At 46.4% G+C, this 26,406-nt stretch overlaps 1 protein-coding gene across 1 annotated transcript in view; it reads right to left on the bottom strand.

Annotated features, from left to right (window-relative positions):
* The window catches only part of ABCD4 (ATP binding cassette subfamily D member 4), a 221,057-nt gene that overhangs the window by 5,645 nt on the left and 189,006 nt on the right, over positions 1–26,406 (bottom strand). Inside the window, exon 18 of the mRNA XM_069208499.1 lies at positions 11,933–12,048. Within this exon, the coding sequence (XP_069064600.1) occupies positions 11,933–12,048 (116 nt within the window). The remainder of the gene's footprint in view (positions 1–11,932; positions 12,049–26,406) is intronic.

Genomic DNA, 26,406 nt, shown 5'->3' with positions numbered 1-26,406 from the left:
TTGAGAAGTACCTCTGACAAGACCTGATGGTGGTGATGTCATTCATGAGAAGGAAAGCTGACCAAGATGTTGGATTATAGGAAGACTTGATTTGTCACCATCAGAGTGAGAAGAAGAAGAAGACACTGAAGAAAATCTGTGCTGCATCTGTCGCGCCGCGCGGTGCGGCGCGAGCCGAGAGCTCGACTTCTGCCGGGCGTTCGGCTCGGGCCGCGCACCGCGTTATTAAGACGCGGCGCGCCCCCAGCCTCTCCTGCGCGTTTCGAGGCCCCAGATTTGCTTGGGGCCTCGTTCTTCCTTCTGCCTTTCACTGTCCCAGGGGTCTCTGAACCCTCTTACCTGTTTTTCTTCGTTTCTTTGTCCTTCTTCTTTTTTGCAGTCTGTTGTGTGCCTTTCTTTATGTTTTTTCCTCCTTCCCAGATTCCTGTGCTTTCCCAGCATTCCTTGTTCCCTATTCTCTATGGTTCCTCTACTATTCTGTTCTATGTATTGTTTCCCTATCTAAGATGGTGTCCTTTTACTTCCTGTGGGTCACTTCCTGTTTTTTGGTATATAAGGGCTGTGTTTTTCCTCTTTCTTTGCGCTGCAACACTTTCTGTTCAGTTAGTGTCTTCGCTCCTGATTTCCTTGCCTTTTGGTTTTGGATTCAGCATTCTGTGTTTTCTGATTTTTGCTCCTTTTGGATTCCTGTTTGTTTGTTCTTGTTTTTCTCCAGGAGTCTTCCTGTTTGGAGGTTTTTTCCCCTTTTTAAGGGTTTTTTTCCCTCTGGCGCTACTTTCTGAAGGGCACGGTCTGTTCTTGGTGTCTCCATTGCCTACAGCACCGTGGCTACCAGAAAGAGTCGCCCCTTTTTGGGCCAAAGCCGAACATTGAAGATTCACGCCACCAGATCTGCAAATTCCAGGCGCAAGCAGCACGTGAGTCGTGACAGATTGCAGCGCCCAACCATTCCGACGTCCTCAAACACCATGGATAATACAGTGGCGGCTGCTGCAGATCCGGAGCAATCTCTGTTGACCACGATTCAGCAACAAGCCCAGGAATTGCAACAACTACGTAATGAAAATGCTGCGTTACGACAGGCTTTGGCCCTCCGCACCAGTGATGTTCCGACAATCTCCGCTTCTACCCCTTGTTTCTCTGGTGAACCAACCAAGCTTCGCGAGTTCTTGGATGCTTTAACGGTGTATTTTGCCTTCCGACCTACTCAATTCTCCCACGACAGGACCAAGGTGGGTTATCTTATCAGTGCCTTATCCGGTCCAGCCTTGGCCTGGGCAACCCCGATGGTGTCCTCCAACGACCCTGTATTGTCAGACTATTCCGCCTTTGTGAGTCGCTTCAAACAGATGTTTAGTCGTCCTGGATTGGAAGCCTCCGCTGAAGAAGCCTTGTGCGACATCCAACAAGGCTCCCAAGACGTCCTGCAATATATAACCCGTTTTCGTCAGCTGGCGGCAGAGACCACTTGGGTGGAACGTACTCTGGTAACATTATTTCGTAGAGGACTCAAAGAAGAAATAAAGGATGAACTAGTGCATTCTACCAGAGCGGAAGATCTTCGTGGCCTGATGGATCAAGCACTGTCCATCGAATATCGTCTTCAGGAACGGAGATCGGAGAAGAAAAGGAGTAGAGGGTTTGCCCAGCCAAGTAGCTCACGTGCTTACCTGCAGCGTTCCGAGGAACCTCGCACTCCTGCTAGAGACATCGAAGGGGAACCCATGCAGGTGGATACTACCCGAGGTCCGCTCTCTGCTAGTGAACGAGAAGACAGACGCAAGAGAGGGTTGTGCCTGTATTGTGGTTCTGCTGGTCACATGCTCCGTACCTGTCCAGTACGTCCGTCCAGGCCTTCGGGAAACGCCACCTCCCGTCCTCTGTAAGAAGGGAGGGGACGGGATCTACAGCTATACCTTCCATCAGCTCCTTTAATGACAATACAACTGCCTTGTTCATCTTTCCGGTCCTGTTACAACTTCCTGACGGTCGTCAAGAAAAGACTATGGCATTACTAAATTGTGGTGCTAGTGGTATATACATGGACAAGACGTGGGCTGCTGCTAACCTAGTTCCTACTCAAGCAAAAGAAGTACCCGAACAGGTACACACTGTGGATGGATCTTTGATATCCTCTGGTCCTGTAGACACCACTACCCTGATGTTAAGTCTACAGGTGGGAAACCATCAAGAACACATCTCCTTCGATCTTATTACGTCCCCTAACCATACCATCATTCTTGGAATTCCGTGGCTCATCAGACATAACCCATATATAAATTGGGTTACCCGGACAGTCTCTTTGTCTTCGCAATTTTGTCATGAGAACTGTTTTACTTCCGACAAGTATTGGTCTCCGAAAAGATCCTTAGCTACTGAAGGTGCCACTGGTATGTCCATTAATACGGTCCAAGGGATCCCAGACCACTATTTGGAGTTTCAGGATGTTTTCCAAAAACCGTCAAAACCTGTGCTACCTCCACATCGAGAATATGATTGTGCAATTCCATTGGAACCCGGCACAATTGTTCCTTTTGGGAGGATGTACTCCCTCACGGAACCCGAAAAGGAAGTTCTAAAGGAGTATCTGGACGAAAATATACAGAGTGGTCTTATTGTTCCATCGTCGTCTCCGGCTGGGGCCCCTCTCTTTTTTGTGCCCAAGAAGACCAAGGATCTTCGTCCGTGCCTGGATTTTCGAGGTCTGAATAAAATTACCATTAAAGATCGTTATCCTTTGCCTCTCATCAGGGACATACTGGAAGCAATCAGAGGGGCCCAACGTTTTACTAAATTGGATTTACGAGGAGCCTACCACCTTTTACGCATAAGAGAAGGCGACGAATGGAAGACAGCATTCAGGACCCCATTTGGCCATTTTGAATATAGGGTTATGCCGTTTGGTCTTACTAACGCCCCCGCAATCTTCCAGAGATTTATGGACTCAGTGTTTTCAGACCTACTGAATCAGACAGTCGTGATCTACCTAGACGACATTCTTATTTATTCTAGAAATCCTGAACTCCATACTTCCCATGTTAAACAAGTTCTTCAAAGACTTCGTGATCATCAACTATTTTGCAAACCAGAGAAATGTGAGTTCGACATGACGGAAGTCAAATATCTGGGCTATCATTTAAGTCCCACCGGCATAGCTATGGATCAAGAAAAGGTACAAGCTATCCTAGAGTGGCCTTCTCCTTCTACCATAAAAGAAACACAATGTTTCCTAGGTTTAGCAAACTTCTATCGACAATTCATTCTAGACTTTGCCAGTCAGACTAGCCACATAACTCACACCTTAAAGAAGGACAATTTAAAGAAGGGGTTTGTCTGGACTGAGGCTGCTGAAGCAGCCTTTCAAAGCTTAAAGAGAGCCTTCACCCAAGCCCCCATCTTAAGACATCCAGATACCACCAAGCAATTTATAGTAGTAACTGATGCTTCTGAGAGAGCCATCGGAGCTGTCTTACTCCAACGACAAGAGGATGATGGCCTTGAACATCCTGTTTTCTATTTGTCTCATATCCTTTCCACAGCTGAACAACATTATTCCGTACTTGAAAGGGAATTATTGGCTCTGAAAACAGCCTGCCTTGAGTGGAGACAGTTTCTGATGGGTTCCAAGGAACCATTTGAGGGGAGGACAGACCACCGTAATTTACAATGTTTAAGAAATTTTGTATGCCAGAATAGTCGTCAGGCCCGCTGGGCCTTTTTCTTCAGTCAGTACGATTTTTATATTACATATATTCCAGGATCTCAAAACATTCTGGCTGATGCTCTGTCTCGCCGATATCCAGAGTGTTCTCCTTCCTCATCCCAGTATCTTCTAGAACCCAGTAAGATCATTGGAGTGGCTCAGTCTTTCCTGGAAGAAGTACAACAAGAATACGCCAACCTATCGGACCATGACATAGAAGAACTAAGACCATTATTGTACAAGAAACAAGGATATTTTTATTACCAAGACCTGATATTCCTTCCTACAAACAAGGTGCAAAAGAAAGCATTACAAATGTGCCATGATTCCCTTGTAGCTGGTCACAGAGGCATCAAAGCCACACAAGAACTACTTTCACGATTTTTCTGGTGGCCTACCTGGAGACTGGATGTGGAAAAATACGTTCAGGCCTGTCCCATATGTGCCCAAGTCAAAATACCTCACACCAGACCGGCAGGATTACTACAGCCTTTGCCTGTTCCATCGGCCCCATGGCATACTATCTCTACTGATTTTATGTGTTCGCTCCCACCATCAGCAGGAAACCGGGTTATCATGGTCACAGTGGATTCTTTCACAAAAATGGCTCATTTCACTGGCCTAAAAAAGCTGCCTACTTCTCAAGAACTAAGTCAAATATTCATAGATCATGTCTTCCGTCTCCATGGACTTCCACATACCATAATATCTGATAGAGGACCTCAGTACATCTCCCGATTTTGGAAGCATTTTTGTAAAACCCTGAATATAAATAGAGCCTTGTCTTCAGGGTTCCATCCTCAGACCAACGGACAGACTGAGCGTCTGAACCAAGGACTAGAGCAATATCTTCGATGCTTTTGCAATTCTACCCAAAGTAACTGGAGCACTTACCTCTCTTTAGCTGAGTTTTCCTACAATAACTCAGTCCATAGTGCCTCCAAGGTCACTCCCTTTTTCTGTTCCTATGGTTTTCATCCTACCTCTTTCCCTACTTCTCCACAATCCAACTCTCCTCTACCTGCTATTAACTATTTCTCCAAACGCCTTCTCCAACTCCATAAACTAATTCGATCTAATTTGTTACATACCAAGAGGTATATGAAGAAGGCTGCAGACAAGAGACGTACAACCAATCCAAATTATCATCTGCAAGATAAAGTCTGGCTCTCCTCCAAATTCTTGCCCTCACGTCTCTCTCAAAACAAGTTCACACCTCGTTACTATGGGCCTTTCCGTATTCTCCAGTTGGTCAATCCTGTCACTGTCCGTCTTCACTTACCCCATACATGGAAGATCCATCCGGTTTTTCATGTTTCTCAGCTTAAACCTTATGTGCCTGATCCTTACTCACGTCAGTTTCCTTGTCCACCTCCTGTCCTTGTGGATGATGCTCCTGAATATGAAGTGCAGGAAATTTGTGACTCTCGTCTTTTTCATAAACGACTTCAGTATCTGATTCATTGGAAGGGTTATCCTCTCAGTGAATGTTCATGGGAAGATGCCTCTTCCGTTCACGCTCCTCTCCTGATTCAACGCTTTCACCGTTTATTCCCTCTTAAACCTGGGCCTTCGGGAGGGGGACCTACTGTCGCGCCGCGCGGTGCGGCGCGAGCCGAGAGCTCGACTTCTGCCGGGCGTTCGGCTCGGGCCGCGCACCGCGTTATTAAGACACGGCGCGCCCCCAGCCTCTCCTGCGCGTTTCGAGGCCCCAGATTTGCTTGGGGCCTCGTTCTTCCTTCTGCCTTTCACTGTCCCAGGGGTCTCTGAACCCTCTTACCTGTTTTTCTTCGTTTCTTTGTCCTTCTTCTTTTTTGCAGTCTGTTGTGTGCCTTTCTTTATGTTTTTTCCTCCTTCCCAGATTCCTGTGCTTTCCCAGCATTCCTTGTTCCCTATTCTCTATGGTTCCTCTACTATTCTGTTCTATGTATTGTTTCCCTATCTAAGATGGTGTCCTTTTACTTCCTGTGGGTCACTTCCTGTTTTTTGGTATATAAGGGCTGTGTTTTTCCTCTTTCTTTGCGCTGCAACACTTTCTGTTCAGTTAGTGTCTTCGCTCCTGATTTCCTTGCCTTTTGGTTTTGGATTCAGCATTCTGTGTTTTCTGATTTTTGCTCCTTTTGGATTCCTGTTTGTTTGTTCTTGTTTTTCTCCAGGAGTCTTCCTGTTTGGAGGTTTTTTCCCCTTTTTAAGGGTTTTTTTCCCTCTGGCGCTACTTTCTGAAGGGCACGGTCTGTTCTTGGTGTCTCCATTGCCTACAGCACCGTGGCTACCAGAAAGAGTCGCCCCTTTTTGGGCCAAAGCCGAACATTGAAGATTCACGCCACCAGATCTGCAAATTCCAGGCGCAAGCAGCACGTGAGTCGTGACAGCATCTGCCTTTTCGGGATACATGGGGAGTGTATTTCTGTGAGGAGAGATGGCACCACACTGGGTGGTGTCCTCCAACTTGAGGTTCTGTAGGCAATGCAGACATCTTCCTTATAAGTGACATAATCATAGAATCTGAGGCCATCCTTGGAGGTGGAGGCAAGTTCCAAAGGGTTTTGCAGTGACTTTTCTGTAGGTGTAATAAAGCGTAGAGATCCAAAAGTTGTATTGCTGGTTCTTAAAGTGTAAGTCTCAACCTCTTTTTGGGACTTGAGTACATGGATGATGCAGGGAATCTCAAAGTAAACAACTGGTGTGAAAGAGAGTTCAACATCAAAGACTGTTGGTGTGACATCAAATGAACTCCTGTATCGGGGGGGGGTGATTTTGAAGACCTGTGATGGTGTGGATGAACGTGCTAGGGCCAAGGCCTTAGACACTCACGTCATGGCCTTTGATGGCAAACGGGTAATATCAAAAACAAAGGCAAAGTTGGTGCCTCCATCCATCTTTTCCAGATCTCTTTTCAGTAGCTCTACATCTGTAGAGGTGTTGACTTCTCTGTACAGGCTGAATGACTGGAGGGCTTTCCAGGCTTTTTCTTCTTTTCCTGCTCCTCCTTCACCCTCAAATCTTCTAGCTTCCCTCTCAGTCACATGGACTTTTAAAGTTCTCTTCAACATCATCATACAGAACTCACATTCATTGAATATAAAGAAGGCAGACCTACCACATACACACACCTTGAATGGGTCAGAGGAGCCTTTTTTCTGACAGGAGGGGTATTTGACAAATAGAAAGAGCATTATGTCTAGAACAAAAAGCAGAGTTCGGCAAAAAATTATTTACTCGCTTGGCAGATGTAGAAGACGTTGAATGAAAATGAAAAAATGGAACTCGAGAGACATTTCTCATAAAAACTGAGCTGTGAAACACCCTTGGTGTTCTAAGATCCCCTTCACAGGTGACAGAAAATAGAACTAACTCTGTAATGCGATTGCCAGTAAGAAGCATAATGGGTAGTGTAAGCTCCTGGAGTTTTAGATAGGATGTTATTTTTTCAAGTTTCTTCAAATCAAGCCTATCAGGCCGCACTGTTCCCTCCATATTAGACATGTGCAGAGCAATTTGGGTCTCTTGACATAAGAATTAGTATATTTATATGAAGTGTCCACACGTGCAATAGGGAATGTATTCTATCCTTTATGGCTATCAATGAAGATCCTACTTTGCAAAAAGAGGGATTTCTGGTTTTCATTTTAGCACACTTAGTCACACAGCCTTAGTGTTTCAGAATATACCTTAGAAAAAAACGAAGTATATCTCATGAGGAGGGGATTGTACATTTGCAGTGCTGATGACTTTATATTAAAAAGGCATGTGGGATTCAGGAATGCTGGAGCAAATTATGTGTTTTGGAGAGCTGGAAGGGAAAGGAGCAACCTCAAACACACCACCAATCAGGCTACCATCAGCGTACTGAAGGCAAAAAGATAGTTGGATTTTTGTAGTTCAAGGAATTATTAGGTAATAAAGCCAATATAATATATTGGAAATATATGTTGCTGGAATATCTCACTTGGGTCCTAGGTGGCAATTATTGGGCCTGACATTTGTACTTAGTTGCTCCTACAGGTTCATTTCATCTGAACACCTCATTTTGTTTCATGCTCTCGTATTAGATCTATTGTGAAACTGTAATCAAGCATTATCTTCTGAATCGGATTCTTATTTTACAAATGAGCTTCTGGTAAATATCCTGTTTGGCACCCTAACATTAAGCTAACATCAAGCTGCAGTTTGTGAAAGTGGGTCATGTATACATGTACTAATAACTGTTTTCAGAACCTGTCCCACTCTGAGCATGGAACAATTTTCTTTTGTAGACATAACAATTGGATTTGTTTCTCTGGACCTACCGGAATTCTATGCCCCAGGAGTCTTTTTTATGTTCTATCAAACAAAATGTACTAGCGGAGCACAACAATTTTTTTCTTTCTTTCTATCTAAAGTATTGATAATCAAAAAGTCAAAAAAGTAAAAAATGACTATATAATTAGTAAATTGTGATAGACTGTCCACAATTCATATACGTTCATATATTATTAACCTTAAGCAATGTAGGTTCTCATAATTTTATATAATGAAAATATTTATTTAAAAAATTGGTGACAATAATAAATAACATACAACACTAAACCCGTACAGTAGACAACCAATAAAAGACATAGGGGGTCATTCTGACCACGGCGGGCGGCGGTCGCCGCCCGCCTGGCGGGAACCGCCATTTGACCGCTCCGCGGTCAAAAGACCGCTGGCGGATTTCCGACCTTCCCGCTGGGCCAGCGGGCGCTAACAATGTTAGCGCCCGCCGGTCCAGCGGGAAGGGGGCCTGCAACATTGAAGCCGGCTCCGAATGGAGCCGGCGGTGTTGCAGGTGTGTGACGGGTGCAGTTGCACTCGTCGAGCTTTTCACTGTCTGCTAGGCAGACAGTGAAAAGCAGGCTGGGGCCCTGTTAGGGGGCCCCTGCACTGCCCATGCCAGTGGCATGGGCAGTGCAGGGGCCCCCAGGGGCCCCAGGACACCCGTTCCCGCCAGCCTCTTCCTGGCGGTGTAAACCGCCAGAAACAGGCTGGCGGGAAGGGGGTCAGAATCCCCTGGGCAGCGCTGCTTGCAGCGCTGCCCTGGCGGATTTGCCCAGCCGGGGGAAATCCGGCGGGAAACCGCCGGACCCGGTTTTCTGACCGCGGCTTTATCGCCTCGGTCAGAATGGGCAGGGAAGCACCGCCAGCCTGTTGGCAGTGCTTCCTCCCTTCGCGACCGCCAGGGTCGGAATGACCCCCATAATGTAAATAGATACAATAAAAGTCCATAATCTAACACAGAGATAAACTATGAGTCAAAGGACCGGATGATATTTTGTCGAATCCACATGTAACACCAGCCGACACGTGTTTCGTCCACACATTGGACTTCTTCAAGGCTGACAAATCATAATTCAAAAATATTACATTAATAATTTAAAAATACAAAATCTGAAAAACAACTCCAAAGACTAAAGAAAGGATCACAGTTAGTCAACCTGCACCAAAAGTGTGTTGGAAATAGAAAACGTGCCACGGAGAACCTACATCCCAAATTAGTCTTTGAGATTAATAAAATGATATAGTAAGTATGAGTAATAGGGATGAAATTTGATATGAATGTGAAGGTGAGTCACTATTTTTAAGTATAAAAGAGAGACCTATGTAACCCCCAAAAAGAGTTTTGAAGGGAAAGTACCTTAATCTCTCCATTTACCACTTGTATCTCCAAATGATATTCAAATCTCTAAATGACAGAGAAACAGGGGAAGCGATCCAATCATCAACTGTCAAAATGTAGACCATATGTGTTACCTATATTCAAAATCTGGTACCCCACTAACCTTGGTATTGTCCGCACTAAACTTGTTCATTGTACAAAATAAACGCAACTGATTTTCATTTTTTTGATAATATAATTTTAGTTCATCAGCTTATAGTTGGTCCTACAAATAAATGAGAAGAACATGTATGCACATATTAGTAGCTGATACAGGCCATATTATGGCCTTTATTTATCATATCCTTCTTATCAAAGGAACCGTAATCCAATCTAAGCAAAATATCTAAACCGTCACGATAACATGAAACCTGGTTCCCTACAAAGCACAATTTAACTCCATATAGATACATCACGTCACAAATGAATCTAACCTCTATATGTTGTTCAGAGTGCTTGGCCATAACAATGTCAGGCCACAAATAGAAAGTCACATAAGAAAATGTATCGCCGATATTAAATAAAGTCATGATATGAGAGAGAATATTCAAACCTGAATCAATATCAAAGGTATAATAAAGTCAGAAAACCATATCCAAAAGAATATGGGGGTCATTCTGACCCTGGCGGTCACCGACCGCCAGGGCCAACGACCGCGGAAGCACCGCCAACAGGCTGGCGGTGCTTCCTGGGCCATTCTGACCGCGGCGGTAAAGCCGCGGTCAGAAAAGCGGAACTGGCGGTTTCCCGCCGGTTTTCCCCTGGCCCAGGGAATCCTCCATGGCGGTGCTGCTTGCAGCGCCGCCATAGGGATTCCGACCCCCTTCCCGCCATCCCGTTCCTGGCGGTTGTTACCGCCAGGAACAGGATGGCGGGAACAGGTGTCGTGGGGCCCCTGGGGGCCCCTGCACTGCCCATGCCACAGGCATGGGCAGTGCAGGGGCCCCCTAACAGGGCCCCATAATGATTTTCAGTGTCTGCTTTGCAGACACTGAAAATCGCGATGGGTGCCACTGCACCCGTAGCACCCCAGCAACTCCGCCGGCTCCATTCGGAGCCGGCTTCATCGTTGCTGGGTCTTTCCCGCTGGGCCGGCGGGCGGCCTTTTGGCGTTCGCCCGCCGGCCCAGCGGGAAAGCCAGAATGGCCGCCGCCGTCTTTTACCGCGGTGCGGTCATTCGGCGGTTCCCGCCAGGCGGGCGGCCCCCGCCGCGGTTGGAATGACCGCCTATGTCTTGTCCATGATAGTATAAAACAGGAATGTCCCACATAACTATGTGGCCAATGAGTAATGAAAATCAATGGGGCATCCCCAAGGCAAGCTAGCCGTAAAGCCTTCAAAACTAACCTGTATCCTCGTAACATCCGCATAATAGCAATCCGCGTTCCGTGTTGCTTCGTTGCAATACCAACGAAGGTGTGTGCATTGAAGAGAGCACGGATGTCTTCTTAAATCTGGTTGGTGTCGGCAATCTAGCCAATGCCGACCCTGAGTTTCAAACCCACAATTAGAATATTCTTATAGTAGAAAGAGAAAAGGGCCAACTACAAACATCGCGAACATGGCGGCCATCTTAGAATAGTTTGTTTTCATATTACTCAGACCTGTTGTCCTATTGTCAGAGAACCTAATTAATACATACTAATCATCAGGCGGAATATATATAAGTATATTGGGCCAACGAGTGAAGCTCATATCAAATACTCTGATCTTTAGATTTAAATAAACCTAAATTGAAAAGTCTTCTGTGTAGGTAATAAACCATCCTCAATGTATGGACAGAATAAGGTGACCAACAAGACTCCGAATGATAGGAAGGAGAAAGGAGGAACTGGAAGAAAGATCCTATACATATTAGTCCAATATGTGCACATTATCATAGAAAGTTATATATGATAAAAAGTGATTGGACACTTGTATGTTCTATGGCAGGCCCAGAGGTACCTGGCAGAGCTGAATGTCACCTTCCTGAGACACTCTCACACACAGCCACATCGTTTAATTGACATCCTGCCCCACTAGAACAGTACAATGCTGTGCCGTAGCAGTCTCTGTGGGGAAAGTCTGTTGAGTGGGGGTTGTGGAGCAGCCTGAAGGTACAGCAGCATGCAGTGCAGGGAACTCCATTATGGCTATATCTTCACACCAAAACTCGGTCAGCTGAAAACAGTACCTGGACTGCTTTGGTGCGGTTGGCAAGGCAAGTCTATTTAGGTTTACAGTGATCTACGATAAATTTTGGGCTGCCACTCTTGTTTTACTCTGCAACATTTTCATTTACTATTTAGTGGCTTGTAACCATATTGGTATTTTAAAATACGGAGTTCTAACTGTGCAGAGATCCACTATGAGCTTAGTCCACAGATGGTTGATGATCAGGTGTAAGGGAGACTCTCTTAGAGTTTGTATGTTTTGTGCATCAAGGGAGTTTGTGCAGAGCAGAAATCCAGTATTGTTGCCACTGGGACAGACAGGACAAATAAAATAGTGAGGGTAGGAGGAGGTAGAAACTGCCTGATTGATACTGTACTAGAATCAAGGGTGCATACCCTCACCTTTTCCAGGCTTGTGCGGTGTCCCACGCTGATTAGGGTCATTCCCAACTGTTTGCAAGCTCTGTGAAGCTCATTCTCCACTTCCTCAGTCAGGGCGCTTGTTGCCTCATCCAGCACTGCCGAAGAAATTGAATATATCAATGTACCTCATGTTTGTTAACAAAATATCACCCACCCCCTTCTACATCCTCATACAGTTTGATCACCTCATGTTGAGAATTAGCTGGAACCCACCACCACATCTCTAGCTCTTAAGTGATCCATGACACTTGTACCAGCAGTCCAACTACTTCCCAGATCCACTTTGAAGTCCCTTTCGCCATATGTATCAATAAGGGACTTAATCAGATCCATTTTGCACAGTTAACAAAAAAATAGGCTGTTTTTGATACCCAGCATGCACCCAGATTTCCCTTTGTTAATTAGGCCTCCTCAACTTCTCTAGTTAGTTATATTAATGTATTTCTTCTTTATACACCATTCTAAGGCAGAATTAATCCAATGCCCGGTATGTATTGAGGTTTACAAGATGAACGGCTGAGTCCAGGGTTCTTCCTGTTTCATAACACTCTGGGAGGTTTGGAAGGCTTCACTTTCAATTTGATTCAAACATAACAGGCTGCTAGCTCAGTAAGTGTAGGACACTGGCTATCTATGTAGTGCACCAATGTATGGGGACACTATGCAGCTAGTTCAGAGCGACTCTTATTGGCTGACAGGGGTTAAAATAATAACCCTAAAAGCTCTCTTTTTGTGGTAGTGTGGGTAAGCAGTTAGGCTTACTAGAGGATAGTGTTAACCATTTATTGCACATACAAAGCCAGTAAGCACGACACACACTCAATAAAGAAATCCAACACCAAGTTATAAACACAACCCAGATTTTTATATTGATTTAGACACCAAGATTATTGTAATCGGGTAAGTACTTTTCAAGATAGAGATTTTTCAAGATTTAGAAAATGCACTGTATTGTTATTTAAAGCTGTAATGTTATCCTATGGGAAAACATATATACTATATACGGGCACTTAGCAACAACTTACAGGACCAGTATTCAGGAGTTAAGATGAGTATGGGTCAAGGTCCGAGGCATCAACAAGAGCTCACTTCGAAGGCACTGGGGCGTCCGGGTGCAAAGAGGAATTACAACATTGGGTGGCCCATTCCCTTTAATGAGAAAGGATCTTGGAGAAAAAGAGGCTGCAAGTGGGGTTTGGATGACCAGTATGGCTGAACTCAAAGGGGGGCTCAGGTCTTGAGCGTGCAGGGACACCATCGGTTCACTCGAACTCAGGCTGTGGGGCTCGTGTGCATTGGTGCTTTGAGGTGTCGGCTCGCACTGCGGAAAATCCGTGTGGTTCTTGGTTCCTGCAGACAGAGGCTGCAGGCAGCAACTGGGGGACCATTCTGCCCAAACCCAGGGGTGGGCTGGGCTCCAGAAGGTCTCAGGAGTCCGTGGGCACCATCGCCTCCCTCGGACTCGGGCTGTGGGGCTCGGGTGCAATGGTACTTTGAGGCGTCGGGTCCCGGTGGTCAGAGACTTACTCTGGGTCTTGGTGACCTGGTGAAGAGAGGAAACAGGGCAGTGGGGCCACTCTCCTGACTGGCCTTGTGGATCCTGACATCCCTCAACTATAGGTCTGCTTTGGTGCTGTTTGAATCCTGATTGGACCACCAACAAGCCTTGTTTGCTGCAAAGGGTTCAGTACCCCAGTTATAGGTTCAGGGGCCCTCCAGGAGGAGTCAGCATCTCAGGACTTCGGTGAAGTGGCAGGGCTGATCTCCTGGGCTACAAACAATCTTCTCCTGGCTCGTTATTCCCTCAGAGGGCTTGATGACCAACGGGACAGACTACCAGACTTTGCAAACAGTGCCTGCTGATGCAGGAAAGCAGCTCCTCTGCTCCAAGGGAGATCTTTCCCAGTTGCTGAGGTGCTTGGCAGTCCTCCAAGGGTTTTGGGGAGGGTGTCTAGCTCTTTGCAAAGTCAACCCAGCTGTGGTTGAAGTGCAAGCAGCCTGGCAGGGTTTTGTGCCAATCTTTGGTGCAGGTCTTCAGTTCTCTCTCTCTCTCTTTGGTCCGTCTTCTTTTTTCCTCTGTTCCCAGTAGTCGAGCCTTGACTTGATCTACTTTCCAGGTGTCAGGGGGCCACCTAAATACTCAATTTAGGGTTGGTAAGGAGAGTGAGGGGCAGTAGCCAATGGGCTACTTATCCTTGGGGACACTATGCCCCCTAGATGACCAGTTCCTGTGGGGAGTGGGCATCACCCTGTCCCAGAGTTCCTAATTCCACCACAAGATGGTGGAATTCTCCTTTTCGTTGTCGGTTGGTCATCGGTAAGGCATCTGCAACTAGAATATGTCTTTACCAGATAAGGCATTACTGAAGGTAAGTAACTTGTTCATCTGATAGAGACTTCTAGTTGCAGGTTCCTTTCCTTAGAATAGATACCCAAGCAATACCATCCCCGGAGGAGGGTTTGCGAACTAAGATCATTACTAGGAAGTACTGCAGGACCAAACGGGCAAAGTACCTGTCTCTTCAGACCTGTCTGACCAGGTAGTAGTGTTTTGTGAACATGTGCAAGGAGGTCCTCGTTGTTGCTTGACAGATATCCAGGACTGGAACTTTGTGACGCAGTGGTTGCAGCTGTCACTCTGGTAGAGTGAGCACGCAAATCCTCTGGGGGTTGCTTTTTAGCCAATCCGTAGCACATTTTAATGCAGAGAATGACCCATCTAGCGATAGTTCTCTTCTGCACTGCCTGACCTTTCTTCGCACTCACATACTCAAAACAGAGTTGATCGACCATCCGGAACTCTTGTAAAATCAAGGTAGAAAGCCAACGCTCTTTTTGGGTCCAGGCGGTGGAATCTCTCCTTTTCCTTGGAAGGATGTGTGGGAGCATTAAAAGTAGGCAAGGTGATGGATTGGCCTACATGAAAGGGCATGGCCACTTCTTGCAAAAAGGAAGCCCTGGTGCAAAGCACTACTTTGTCAAGATAGATGAAAAGGTAGGGTGGCTTAGATGACAATGCCTGCAGCTCACTCACCCTGCAGGCAGATGTAATGGCCACAAGGAAGGCTGTTTTTAATGTTAGAAGCCTGAAAGGCCAACTGTGAAGAGGCTCAAAAAGAGCACACATGAGAAATGTCAGAACCAAATTAAAATCCAATTGGGGCATAATGAATGGTTATCACAGAAACATGTGGGTAAGACCATTAAGGAGCCCACTAACAATAGGAGACTTAAACAAAGAGGGTTTATCAGATAATCTTAGAAATGCAGACACAGCAGACAAATAACCTTTGAGGGTGCTCAAAGCAGAGCCCTGCTGGACCAAAGAAAGTATAAACAAGAGGACCTCGGAAAGAGGGGCAGAGCCGGAGTCAACAGACTTGTCTGTGTACCATGCCACAAACTTGTGTCAACGACGGGCGTATACCGTTTTGGTGGAGGAATGCCTGGCTGCCAAGAAAACATTACATACTACAGGAGGAAGGTCAAAAGCTGTCAACTTCTGTCACTCAATCTCCAAGCAAGGAGGAGGAGCTTGGGTAGGATCGGGTGGAGAACCCTTCCCTGCTGCGACAGAAGATCCTCCCAAAGGGGCAGTTTGATCGGAGGATTGATGGCCTTGTTCAACAGCTTGGGATACCACACTCTTTGTGCCCAGACCGGAGCCATAAGGATTTCCTGAGAACTCTGGGCAGAAGTGGTATGGGCGGAAAGGCGTACAGGAGGCCTGAGCTCCACTTGAGACAAAAAGCACTGCCAAGCGAGTACCTCCTTGTAAACTCCAAAAAGCGAAACTGCTGACATTATGCATTCTCTGCAAAGACGAACAGATCTAACCAAGGCTCTCCCCATTGCTGAAAGAGACCTTGCACCACCTCCAGATGGATTCATCATTCTTGATCGACCACACATTGTTGGCTGATTTCATCCGCTGTGGCGTTCACAGAGCCCGCCAGGTGTTGAACCACCAGGGAAATGCCCTGATAGTACAGCCATGTCCAGAGGCGCTGAGCCTCCTGACAAAGGATCAACAACCCCACCTACCCTGCTTGTTGTAGTACCACATGGCAGTGTTGTTGTCTGTGAACACCTGCACTACCTTCCCTTTGAGAGAGGAAAGGAATGCTTTCAATGCCAGTCTGGTCACCCTGAGCTCCAAAAGACTGATGGAAAGTCCGGAATCCGCCAGAGACCAGGCGACTCTGGTCTCCGCCTATCCCATGTGGCTGCCCCATCCCAGCAGAGATGCATCGGTCACTACTGACAGATCTGGTTGGGAAAGGGAGAGGGATCTACCTCTGGCCCAATTGTGGTTCAAGAGCCACCACTGCAGATCTTGCGCAGTTCCCTCTGAGATCTGGAACAGGTCGGAGAGATTCCCCTGATGCTGCGTCCACTGGCACTTCGGGTCCCACTGAGAACTTGCATATGCCATCTGGCATGTGTCAGCAGCAGGATGCAGGAGGCCATGAGCCCCAGCAGCCTCTGAGTCATTCTCACTGAAATCCAGGATAGAAGCTGAAACATCAGTATCACAGCCTGAAAATCCTGGACTCATCACTCAGGAGGATAAGCTAGAAACTGCGGCGTGTCCAGAACAGCTTTGATGAAAGGGAGTGTCAGAGGGAGTAAAGTGTGACTTCAGCACATTTATAGTGAACCCCAACAAATGCAGAAGGTCCGCCGTAGCCTGTAGGTGGGAGACAACAGCCTGGGGTGAGCCTGCCTTCCACAGCCAGTCGGCAAGGTAGGGAAAGACTGAAACCCCTGAACTGCGCAGATGAGGTGCGACAATCGCCATCACGTTGGTGAACACCCAAGGGGCCCTGGTGAGGCCTAATGGGAGCACAGTGAACTGAAAATGCTCGTGGCCTACCGTGAGCTGCAAGTAACATCTGTGGGCAGGCAAGACGGGAATATGGAAATAGGCGTCCTGCAAGTCCAATGCTACCATCCAATCTATTGGGTCCTGGGCAGCTAGTACCTGAGCCAGAGTGAGCATTTTGAACTTCTCCTTCCTGAGGAAGAGATTGAGGTTCCGAGGTCTAGGATAGGGCAGAGATCTTTGTCCTTTTTGGGCACCAGAAAGTAGGGGACATAACAACCACAACCTACTTCTGGCACAGGGAGCCATAACCTCCCCATGGAGAAGTGCCAGGTGATCCTCTGTCATCCAATCGTAGGACGGTGTATGGATGGAAGGGTAGTCTCGAAGGGGAGGGAGTAGCCCCTTCAGACGATTTGCAAAACCCACCCGTCTGATTTAATGTATTGCCAGCGGGGCAGGTGATGGCGAATCCTGCTCCAACTGGTCCGTGGCGGGCAAGTGTCAGTGAAGGAAGGTTTGGAGGCCGCCGCAGGGCAGTGGACCGTCTAGACCGATAGCTCCCTTATCTACGAGGAAATTGGATTCCACGTCCCTGGTCATGCAGAGGCTGTGCAGCATGCGCAGCACAGTGGTTGGAGTAGAACAGATGTAGTTAGGTGTCCCTTCCATAGCCAGGAGAATGGTGAAAAGCAGACTGAGGGGGGCCCAGGGGCAGCTGCGAGGCTTAAGGACCTGGCTGTTGCTCTGGGCTCCTTAAAGCACTCAAGCATCAATTCTGCTTTGTCTTTGAAGAGACGGGTGCCTTCAGAGGGCATGTCCATAAGGGTCGATTGGACATCCCCTGTAAAGCCACACATCCTCATCCAGGTGTGGCATCTCAAAGCCACCATTGATGCAAACGGTCTGCCTAGTGAGTCGGTCATATCTAGCCCACGTCGAATTGTGAACTTTGCTGCATCTCTCCCATCAGCAACAGCTGGGAAAGAATGGCCCAGGCCTCTTCCGGGATCTGTGGCAGCACCTGTGCAACCGAATCTCATAAATTATGGGTGTAACGGGCCAAAGGTCATGCAGTGTTCCCGGACCGCAATGACAGGCTGAAGGAAGAAAACATCTTCTTCCCAAGCTGATCCAGCCTCCTGGATTCCCTATCCAGAATGCGCCCTGGGACATGGAGGCTGGGATAACCAAGCTCTCAGGTGTTGCGTGTTGCGTCTGGAACACTGAGTCATTTGGAGCAGGTCTATGGCAGCAGGTGATTGTCTTGTTTACAGGAGCCCCCGTGCTGGGTTTGGACCAGGTCCCCAGCAGGACATCAGTGAGGACTTCATTAAAGGGCAAAGGGGGTTCAAAAGTGGAAGCCCCAGGTGAAAGCACCTCTGTCAGGCAGTTTGTCCTGACTGCCACTGAAGGCAGCTCGAGGCCCAGGACCTCGGCTGCTCTTCTCACCACCACTGAGTAGGACGCTCTCTTCTCCATAGCCACGGTAGGGGGAGAACGCATGGCAGTGTCAGGGAAAGTGACCAAACCACTGGCCTCACCCACGTCCATCCGCCAGTTAGTGGGATCTTCCAGCTGGCATTCCAAAAGGTCCAGCAACCCTTCCCAATCCTCACCATACCCCAACCCAAGAGAACCCGGATTAGACAAAGGGAGCAAGATCCCTGTGGAAGTCTGAATCCTCTGTGTCGGAGTCGGCAATTCAGATGGGGTTGGCACCACCCAGGGGCACCAGTGTCGACATAGGAACCAGCATCAGGAAAGGTCAAATGACCATTGCAGGTTCGGATCCAGGAACGGATCCATGGGTGTCCCCTGGAGCTGAAGGTGAAGCCACTGTTGTGGAACCTGAGGGGGCCCCTGCCAACCCCATGGGGCCCAAAGGAGATCCAGCAAAGTCGGACTGCCCAAATAAGAGGCGCATGGCTTCATAAAACTCAGAGTTGGGCAGGGGTCGCTCCGGCTCCCGGAAACTCAGGGAGGAGCAGAGCTAACCCAGACGCAGGCTCTGAGGGCAGAGACCTGGAACGACAACGCTCCATTTCCTTCACCTCGTCGGCCCACGGACGATGTGAAGTTGAAGAAAGCTTGTTCTACTTTGACCTAATTTTGTGCCTCGACTTACCCAACCCTCCGGAGGACTTGAGGTGGGACGATGAAGAATGAGGGCTCTGCAACCGATCTTGGGACCTTCCTCTCAACTGAGATCAGAAGTGGTGCAGATCTGAGTGACAGGCCACAATGAGCTTTACAGACCGCTCCCTCAAAGCTTTTGGATTCATGGCCCGGCACTTGGAGCACAACTTCAGGTCGTGGTTGCGTTCCAGACACCAAAAGCACACAAGGCGCGGATCCGTCACAGGCATCGCCCAATGACAGGATCTGCAGGTCTTGAACCCAGTCTTACGTGACGACATCTCAATGCACCAGGAGTGTCAATACTAAAAAATACTAAAAAAAAGTCAAAAAAGTGCCTGAGGGGTAGCTCTTCTTCAGATCTACACTGCCTGGCGCAGAAAGAAAATAACTAGTGTCAGCGACCCAGGGTGGCGCCTATATAGGTCCTGTGACATAATATCCGGCACGCACGACACAGACAACGGACGTAGAGTCGACCGACGCCACCTGACGGCACAGGGGTACTGCTTGAGAAAAATCTTTGGATCTAGACTGACACCTGGGGAATTTTTTTTGGTAAGGAATCTGCAACTAGAAGTCTCTATAGGATATAACTCATTTAAAGGATAGAGCACTGGCACTGAGGACTGGGTAGCAGGCCTCAGTGCACTCCCAGAGGAGAAAAATCAGCATCTAGTAGTTTTTAAAGGGGAAAAAAGTGGGAGGACATCTGCAAAGAAGTCCAGTTTCCTACAGTAATGAACTGGAGAACATACTTAAACAGCGGTTATTTACTCTCCATTTCCATGCAGAAACGCAATACTTCCTAACCCTGATTTTATTCACAGATAACACAATTATCAGTGACTGAAACCACAGTTAAACCCTGACGTGATGATGGCAGCACACTGATGGTGAATACTTTGAAGAAAAAACAGAACATGCTCAAAAAAGCAGAAAGAATATGAATGAATAACATAATGTATACTACAAATACTACCCAAATGTTCAGACAATTCTGCACCTTAAAATGGAGACGGCCCCCAAGGATATTGCTATGTTGTAAGACATTTGCTCTCGACATCCTTTCCTTAAGACGTATTTTTACATAAATTTAAGAAGCAAAGCAATAGAAGCAGTGAAATGTACACCAACTGGTACATAATAGTGTGCAGGCACACTAACAAAGCTGACAGATCAGATATGTCAATGGTAAGAAGTGACATGGTTCCATTTAGTGATGGACAAAACAGTCCCTGGGGCAAGAAAACACAGAAAAGCACACGTCAAGCAAGCCAGCAGGGTACATTTCTATTGCATATTGTAATATCAGGCATGCTAAGGGAAGAGAAATAGCATTGTCACTGCACATAATGTATGGAGCTGGTTTTGTCTTTTAAACTGTTGCTGCGGATCATGAAGTAGGCATACAAAGGGACCAACATGTCTTTTGGCCTGACCAGTGGAAAAATAGATGTCTGACATGTCACTACAATAGAGCAGGTCTTTCAACCAATCATGAAATTTGGACCCTGGAGCATTATCCCAGAATATTGCCACACACCGTTTTGTTTTTTACCACACAGCAGTGCGAGTGGCAGATACTTGGGCAGGACAACCAGGATATCTCAAACATACGCCCACAAAGCCATGCGGGGCATCAACCCCAATATAATAATAAACAGTGAAGCTGTCCAGAAAGTTACGGCCACCCGGCAGATCCAGGCCACGTGATAAAGTCCTGGAGCACAGCAGTGCAGACATAACATATATTCTGTTGAGCCCTTCTTTGCTAACCCCTTCAGGATGCAGTAGACTCAATGCAAGAATTTGAACTACAACCATCTATGTTTATCATTAGGAGGGACATCTCTGGTTTTAGTAGTATGCCCACTATTAATCAGAGAATGAGGACTGTATGTCACATTTGCTTTTGGGCTTTAATGTACCACTTATGCATTCCTCCAGCACAGAACTGTATAGTCTAGTGACTAGATGCTTCTGGTCAGTACCCACTATCAATCTTCTATGACTGAGAAGAGGATAGCACCCAAAGGAATGATGGGTGCAACAATTGTTATGGGGCCTGGTACCAGGACATGTGGGTCATCCTTAATATCCTGTATCGACAAAAACCCGTTCTCCAGGAAGATGTAGCCTAAAGTCTAAGTTTTGACACTGGAGTCATATTTGAGTGGAAGAGAGGGGTTGTCTACTAGCAGTAGGTTTGGAGAGTAAAGGAATGCTGTACCTGTGTTTTTTGTCAGTCTCTGCCAGGCCCATCTGGTGCAGCTCACCGAACTGAAGAAGTGCAAATATCTAATCCCAGGACAACTCTATGTTGTGATCAAGGGATGATGATGTGCCATATCTGCCTCCATTACTAGATAGGAAAGAACAGATGGCAGGTGGAACCAGCAAAGGGGAAAGTGTACTTGAGCACATGAATAATATAATTCAAATTCAGCTGCTACAAATCCACCCAGCTTATAAAGGAGATCAAAGGGTGGGGATTCAACTTGTCCTCATCGACTACTAGATTGGAGAAGGACAGGTGGAACCAAAAATGTTATAAAGTGTGGCTGAGCACATGAATAGTAGAATTCAAATTCAGATGCTGCAAATCCGCCCAACTTTTAACAAATGAGGGGATTCCCATTAAAGGTGAGGGTGTTTCCTTACCCATGTCAATAAGATCACTAAGGTTGGGAGCTGAGCAAAGAAATGGCACACTAGAGGCTGCAGAATGTTGACCAATAGATATAAGAGTTTAGGTGGCACAACCATTTCCATCAGGGCAACTAGTCCTGCAAGCGACAACATGAGTGACAGCTATTTCTCTACCTGCTTTGTGACTTTATGTCCTATAATTGTACCCACTATATATTTCACCTCTTCCTAACATTGCAGGGACATGTTCATATCACATCTCACTGTGCCAGGGCTCAGGGAACCTATTATTGATTAAGCAATTTATTTTGATGCCGGACAGGCAGCTAAAGCAAATATCTCCTGGATAACAGGGCAGAGATAGACACCTGGACTTCTGATCAATAATAAAGTATCTTCTCTGTACACTGATATATAATAGACAAAGGGCCAGATGTAGCAAGAAAATGTTTTGCAACTTGCAAATTGCGAGTCATACCGACTCGCAAATTGCAACTCGCAAAAGTGCATGCAGAAAGGTGTCTCAGACACCTTCTGCGACTCGCTATGGGGTCGCAAAGACCCACCTCATGAATATTTATGAGGTGGGTCGCAAATTGCAACCCCATAGCGAGTCCTTGCACTCACAGGGATGGTGGCCTGCTGGAGACAGCAGACCTCCATGTCTGTGACTGCTTTTTTTTTAATAAAGCAGTTTTTTTTTTTTTGAATTGCAGCCTGTTTTCCTTAAAGGAAAACCAGGTTGCAATTCAAAAAAATAATGAAACCATTTGGTTTCATTTTTTCAGCGCCATTCACAAAGGGGAAGGGGTCCCGTGGGGACCCATTACCGTTTGCGAATGCGTTACCACCCACTTCAAGTGGGTGGTAACTGCGAGTTGGTTTGCGACCGCTTTCGCAGTCACAAAGCAACTCAGCATGGCGATGCGGTCGCAAATAGGAAGGGAACACCCCTTCCTATTTGCGAGTCGGAATCACATTTTGCGAGTCTGTACCGACTCGCAAAATGTGACTCTGCATCGCGATGGCCGTTTTGCATGTTGCAAACTGCGTTTTTCGCAGTTTGCGACATGCAAACCGGTTCCTACATCTGGCCCTATGTCCCCAAAAGCTGAGACTCCTAGCAGAGTGCTGCTGGTGGAGCATGCATGCCAGGACAGGGGGCATATACCTGCCTGGTTGAACTGGCTGGGTCTGCGACAAGGACACAACGCCACTGAGTTGGATGCAAGCAAGACTACAGGAGCTTTACACAGCTAACAAAGCTGCATCCCAGGCGAATTCTCACTAAGGTGGCAAAAAGAAGCCAGAAAATGCCGTGGCAGTGTCCAGGCAAAGCTGTTTAGTAATGGTGAATATTATGTACTGGTTATGAGATGTCGAGCACCCCAGTATGAAGCTCATCCGATCAGGGAGGTCCAGATCAGGGAACACTGGCAGAAGACTGTTCCAAAGAATCCTAGCCATTATTTTATTATCAGTATAAATTATTTTATTTTCAGTATAGATTAGTGTAAGTGGCCTTGCACTGTGTGGAAGCCTTTCCCAGTTTAAGCAATGTTACCAGCAGGGCCCCACTGCAATGAAAGCGAGAGAACATCCTGTTATTAGGCTTTCTCATCTATGAAAGGGTGAAGTGAGAGAAGTATCCCTATGTATCCTACTTAAAATTCAACTGAGAGGCCATCACAGCCTCTCAACTGTTAGGGGCCCAACCACTCTATGCACTGTAGTGCAGTTTTGATGTCCGCCTCGGAGACTGGCTCTTCAAGATATAGTTGACAGGTGTCACAAAAGCAAGCCCTGGGACTATCATCAAAGCAGCATTGGAGAGATTCACATAGGGGAGCTACATGTGAAGTGAATGGGTTAGAGTAGTAATTCTGAAACTATAGTAGTAAACGCACAGTGCCATACAGTCTCTCACCTGAACTTATCTGTATGGTCAAAATATCTGACAGAAATTTGGAAGCCTATATGTGACAGATCAGGTTCACTAGTGTTATGCTAGGATGCTCACCCTCTCTATACAACCTAGATACTGCATTTCCCCTGGTATTTCACCTGAAACTCTGCATCCTCTCTACTTTTTCCTGGTCACAGCAAGTTCAGCAAGCACCTCCCCACCCCCAGTCACTATATGTTTTGTTTCTAGGAAACAGAGTTTTACCTTTAGGTTAAGTAGGTTGGAACAAAGTTTGTTTAGGCAACCCCCTTGATGATCACCTTGAACATCTTGCACACTATTACTGGGCTACCCACTAAACCCACACTCAAAGGAGCTCATGATTCCTACCATATCTTTTGTACAGAACACAGAGTCCTTCATGGCCGATGCAGGAATTCATCATATTGGCATGCACACATTAAGAACTGGAAGCATAGTGCAGACTATCACTGGGGAATCATAGGAAAGGGTTCAGGTGAGATGTCTATTCTGCATGAACAGATGAGATACATATATTTCTGCCAGTCTCAGTGCCTGTGCCATGATAGATTAACCAAGACAGGAAACTCTTGTGGCAGGTTTAGAGCAGTTTGCTTCTGAAGGAGACCTACACACTGGATTATACCTAAAGTCCTCAGGTCTAGGTTCACATTGAAGTCACTGCCGCAAAAGTACAGTACTTGAAGTATGGTGCAGGCAGTCAGCTGCTACCATATGGAAGAAAGGGGAAAGGAGGTGGAGTCAAAGGTATGGCCATAAAAGCTGATAACAGCAATGTCTGTTCCAAAGCCTCCTCCCACCACTAGTTATCTGCCATTGGTAACTGAGCCTACATTTAGGGGCCAAAATGGTGTACCAAACCAGATTAGGACAGCTACCCCTGGAATACGAGGAGTATGATGCAAGGAATCTGTGTGCTCCAGTTCTGTGCAAATTTCTGCTCTGCTGCTCTGGACGGATGTAGTTCTTTGAGTGGGGACACATCTATGACATGTCTATAGAAATATGCCAGAAGTTGTCTTGCTTTACAGTGGCTGTTCAGTTTTCGTTAACGTTCCAAAAGAGGAATTGCAATGATTGAGTCATGTCTTTATTTCACATTTGGCTTGTGAATATTGGGAAAATTACATGTGATCCATGTAGTGGTGTGGTCCAAAACATGGGTGATACAAGCATGATGAGCCCTCAATGGGGGAATGTGGTCTCTAAGAGTGAATCCCTCTGAATCACCTTCAATCCCACACCGGCCCCAATCTCAGAAGGAGAGAATACACCCTCACCCCTACAACACTGTTATGTACCCCTTCAGAAAAAAAGTCTTGTAACACCCACCTTCCAGAGGGGGCGGTCGAGAAAGTTATACAAGGCTGCACATTTCTGCATACTGTGTTTTCACTGGAGTGACTAAAATAAGGATAGATGCACCATAATACAATGAAGATGATCAAGACTGTTATAAAAAATAATTAGTGACTGCTTCAACCGCTGGTGAGTGTAACATCTTAGGGGGTTATTACAACTTTGGAGGAGGTGTTAATCCGTCCCAAAAGTGACGGTAAAGTGACGGATATACCACCAGCCGTATTACGAGTCCATTATATCCTATGGAACTCGTAATACGGCTGGTGGTATATCCGTCAATTTACCGTCACTTTTGGGACGGATTAACACCTCCTCCAAAGTTGTAATAACCCCCTTAATGTCTTAACAGCATAATTTGAGCTAAGGTTCTTGTCATAATTTCAGGTGAATATTCAAATTCAATCCCACTGATAGCACATATCAGCTTATACACCCCACATCATATGTTAACAGGTGGATGAGCAAAGAAAGACAGGTACGTGATAGGAAAGGAGCGCCCACATGCTATAAAGACATTCTGAGATAGACTGTTACAGTATTGTACCACTGACAAAGGCACACTAATGACTTTAAAATAAAGGCATCAGAACATTAGAAATGATTAGTGTGTAGTACTGAGAAGCAAAGAACCACCAACATGTGGAAAGCCTCAGAGTAAAACATCGGCACAAGCCAGACTGACAGAATAGGATGTTTTCAACTCCAATGGTCCAATCAATTACTGTGAGAATCCTCACACTATTCTCCAATGATGGCTGCTTACATGGATTCAAAGGATGCATGCCAAGGTCGGATTTTGCCAGATGATGCGCCCGCAACAACAAGCCTCATAGCTGTGTGGCCATCTTATAGCTCAGCTCTAGTGTGTGCCACTTCACCCGCAGGCCTTTAGTAAGGTCAATTAAAAAAAAGTATTGGGAATGCTACAAAAAGGCCAGCTGTTCCCATGGAGTTAACAAAAAACTGCACCTTGATCTGAGAAGTGTGCTGCATCAATCATTCTTTCATTCATATATGTTGATGTAGGTTCATCGAAAATCAGTCTCATGGTGATTAAAAACACCAACATTTTTTCATGATGTCCTGAAGGCTACTCCGGTTACTTCAACTACTCATTGTGTTGGACTGGCTTAGGCCTTGGTGTAGGCCAATCCTAACCACTGTTACACTGTTTTCCACTTGAGGCCCAGAGACAGATCTGAAGCTAAGAGGTGGTAAGAGCAAAGTAGGAAAAAACGTGCGTGAATCATGCCTGCCCTCAAAAATCGCCATTGGCTCCTGATGACCCAAACACAAAAAAATTAACTGACTCAGTAGGGTCATGGCCCCCAATATTTACAGACTATATCAGCTAGATAAATAACTACCTGCCAACTTGTGATCCTGCAAAAGAAACAATTGTGCAAGCCATATTTGAGCAAAAGACCCATGGAACGAGATCAGTCAGAGTTTAGGAGATCAGGTCTGGAACCCAAATATCAGAAATCTACTAAATCTGCAAACTTTCAAGAAGAAGCTCAAGACAAC

The sequence above is a fragment of the Pleurodeles waltl genome, chromosome 9 (assembly GCF_031143425.1).
Source record: "Pleurodeles waltl isolate 20211129_DDA chromosome 9, aPleWal1.hap1.20221129, whole genome shotgun sequence".
Lineage (NCBI taxonomy): Eukaryota > Metazoa > Chordata > Amphibia > Caudata > Salamandridae > Pleurodeles > Pleurodeles waltl.
The sequence above is the reverse complement of the archived record's forward strand: the minus strand, read 5'-3'. Positions and strand labels throughout refer to the sequence as shown.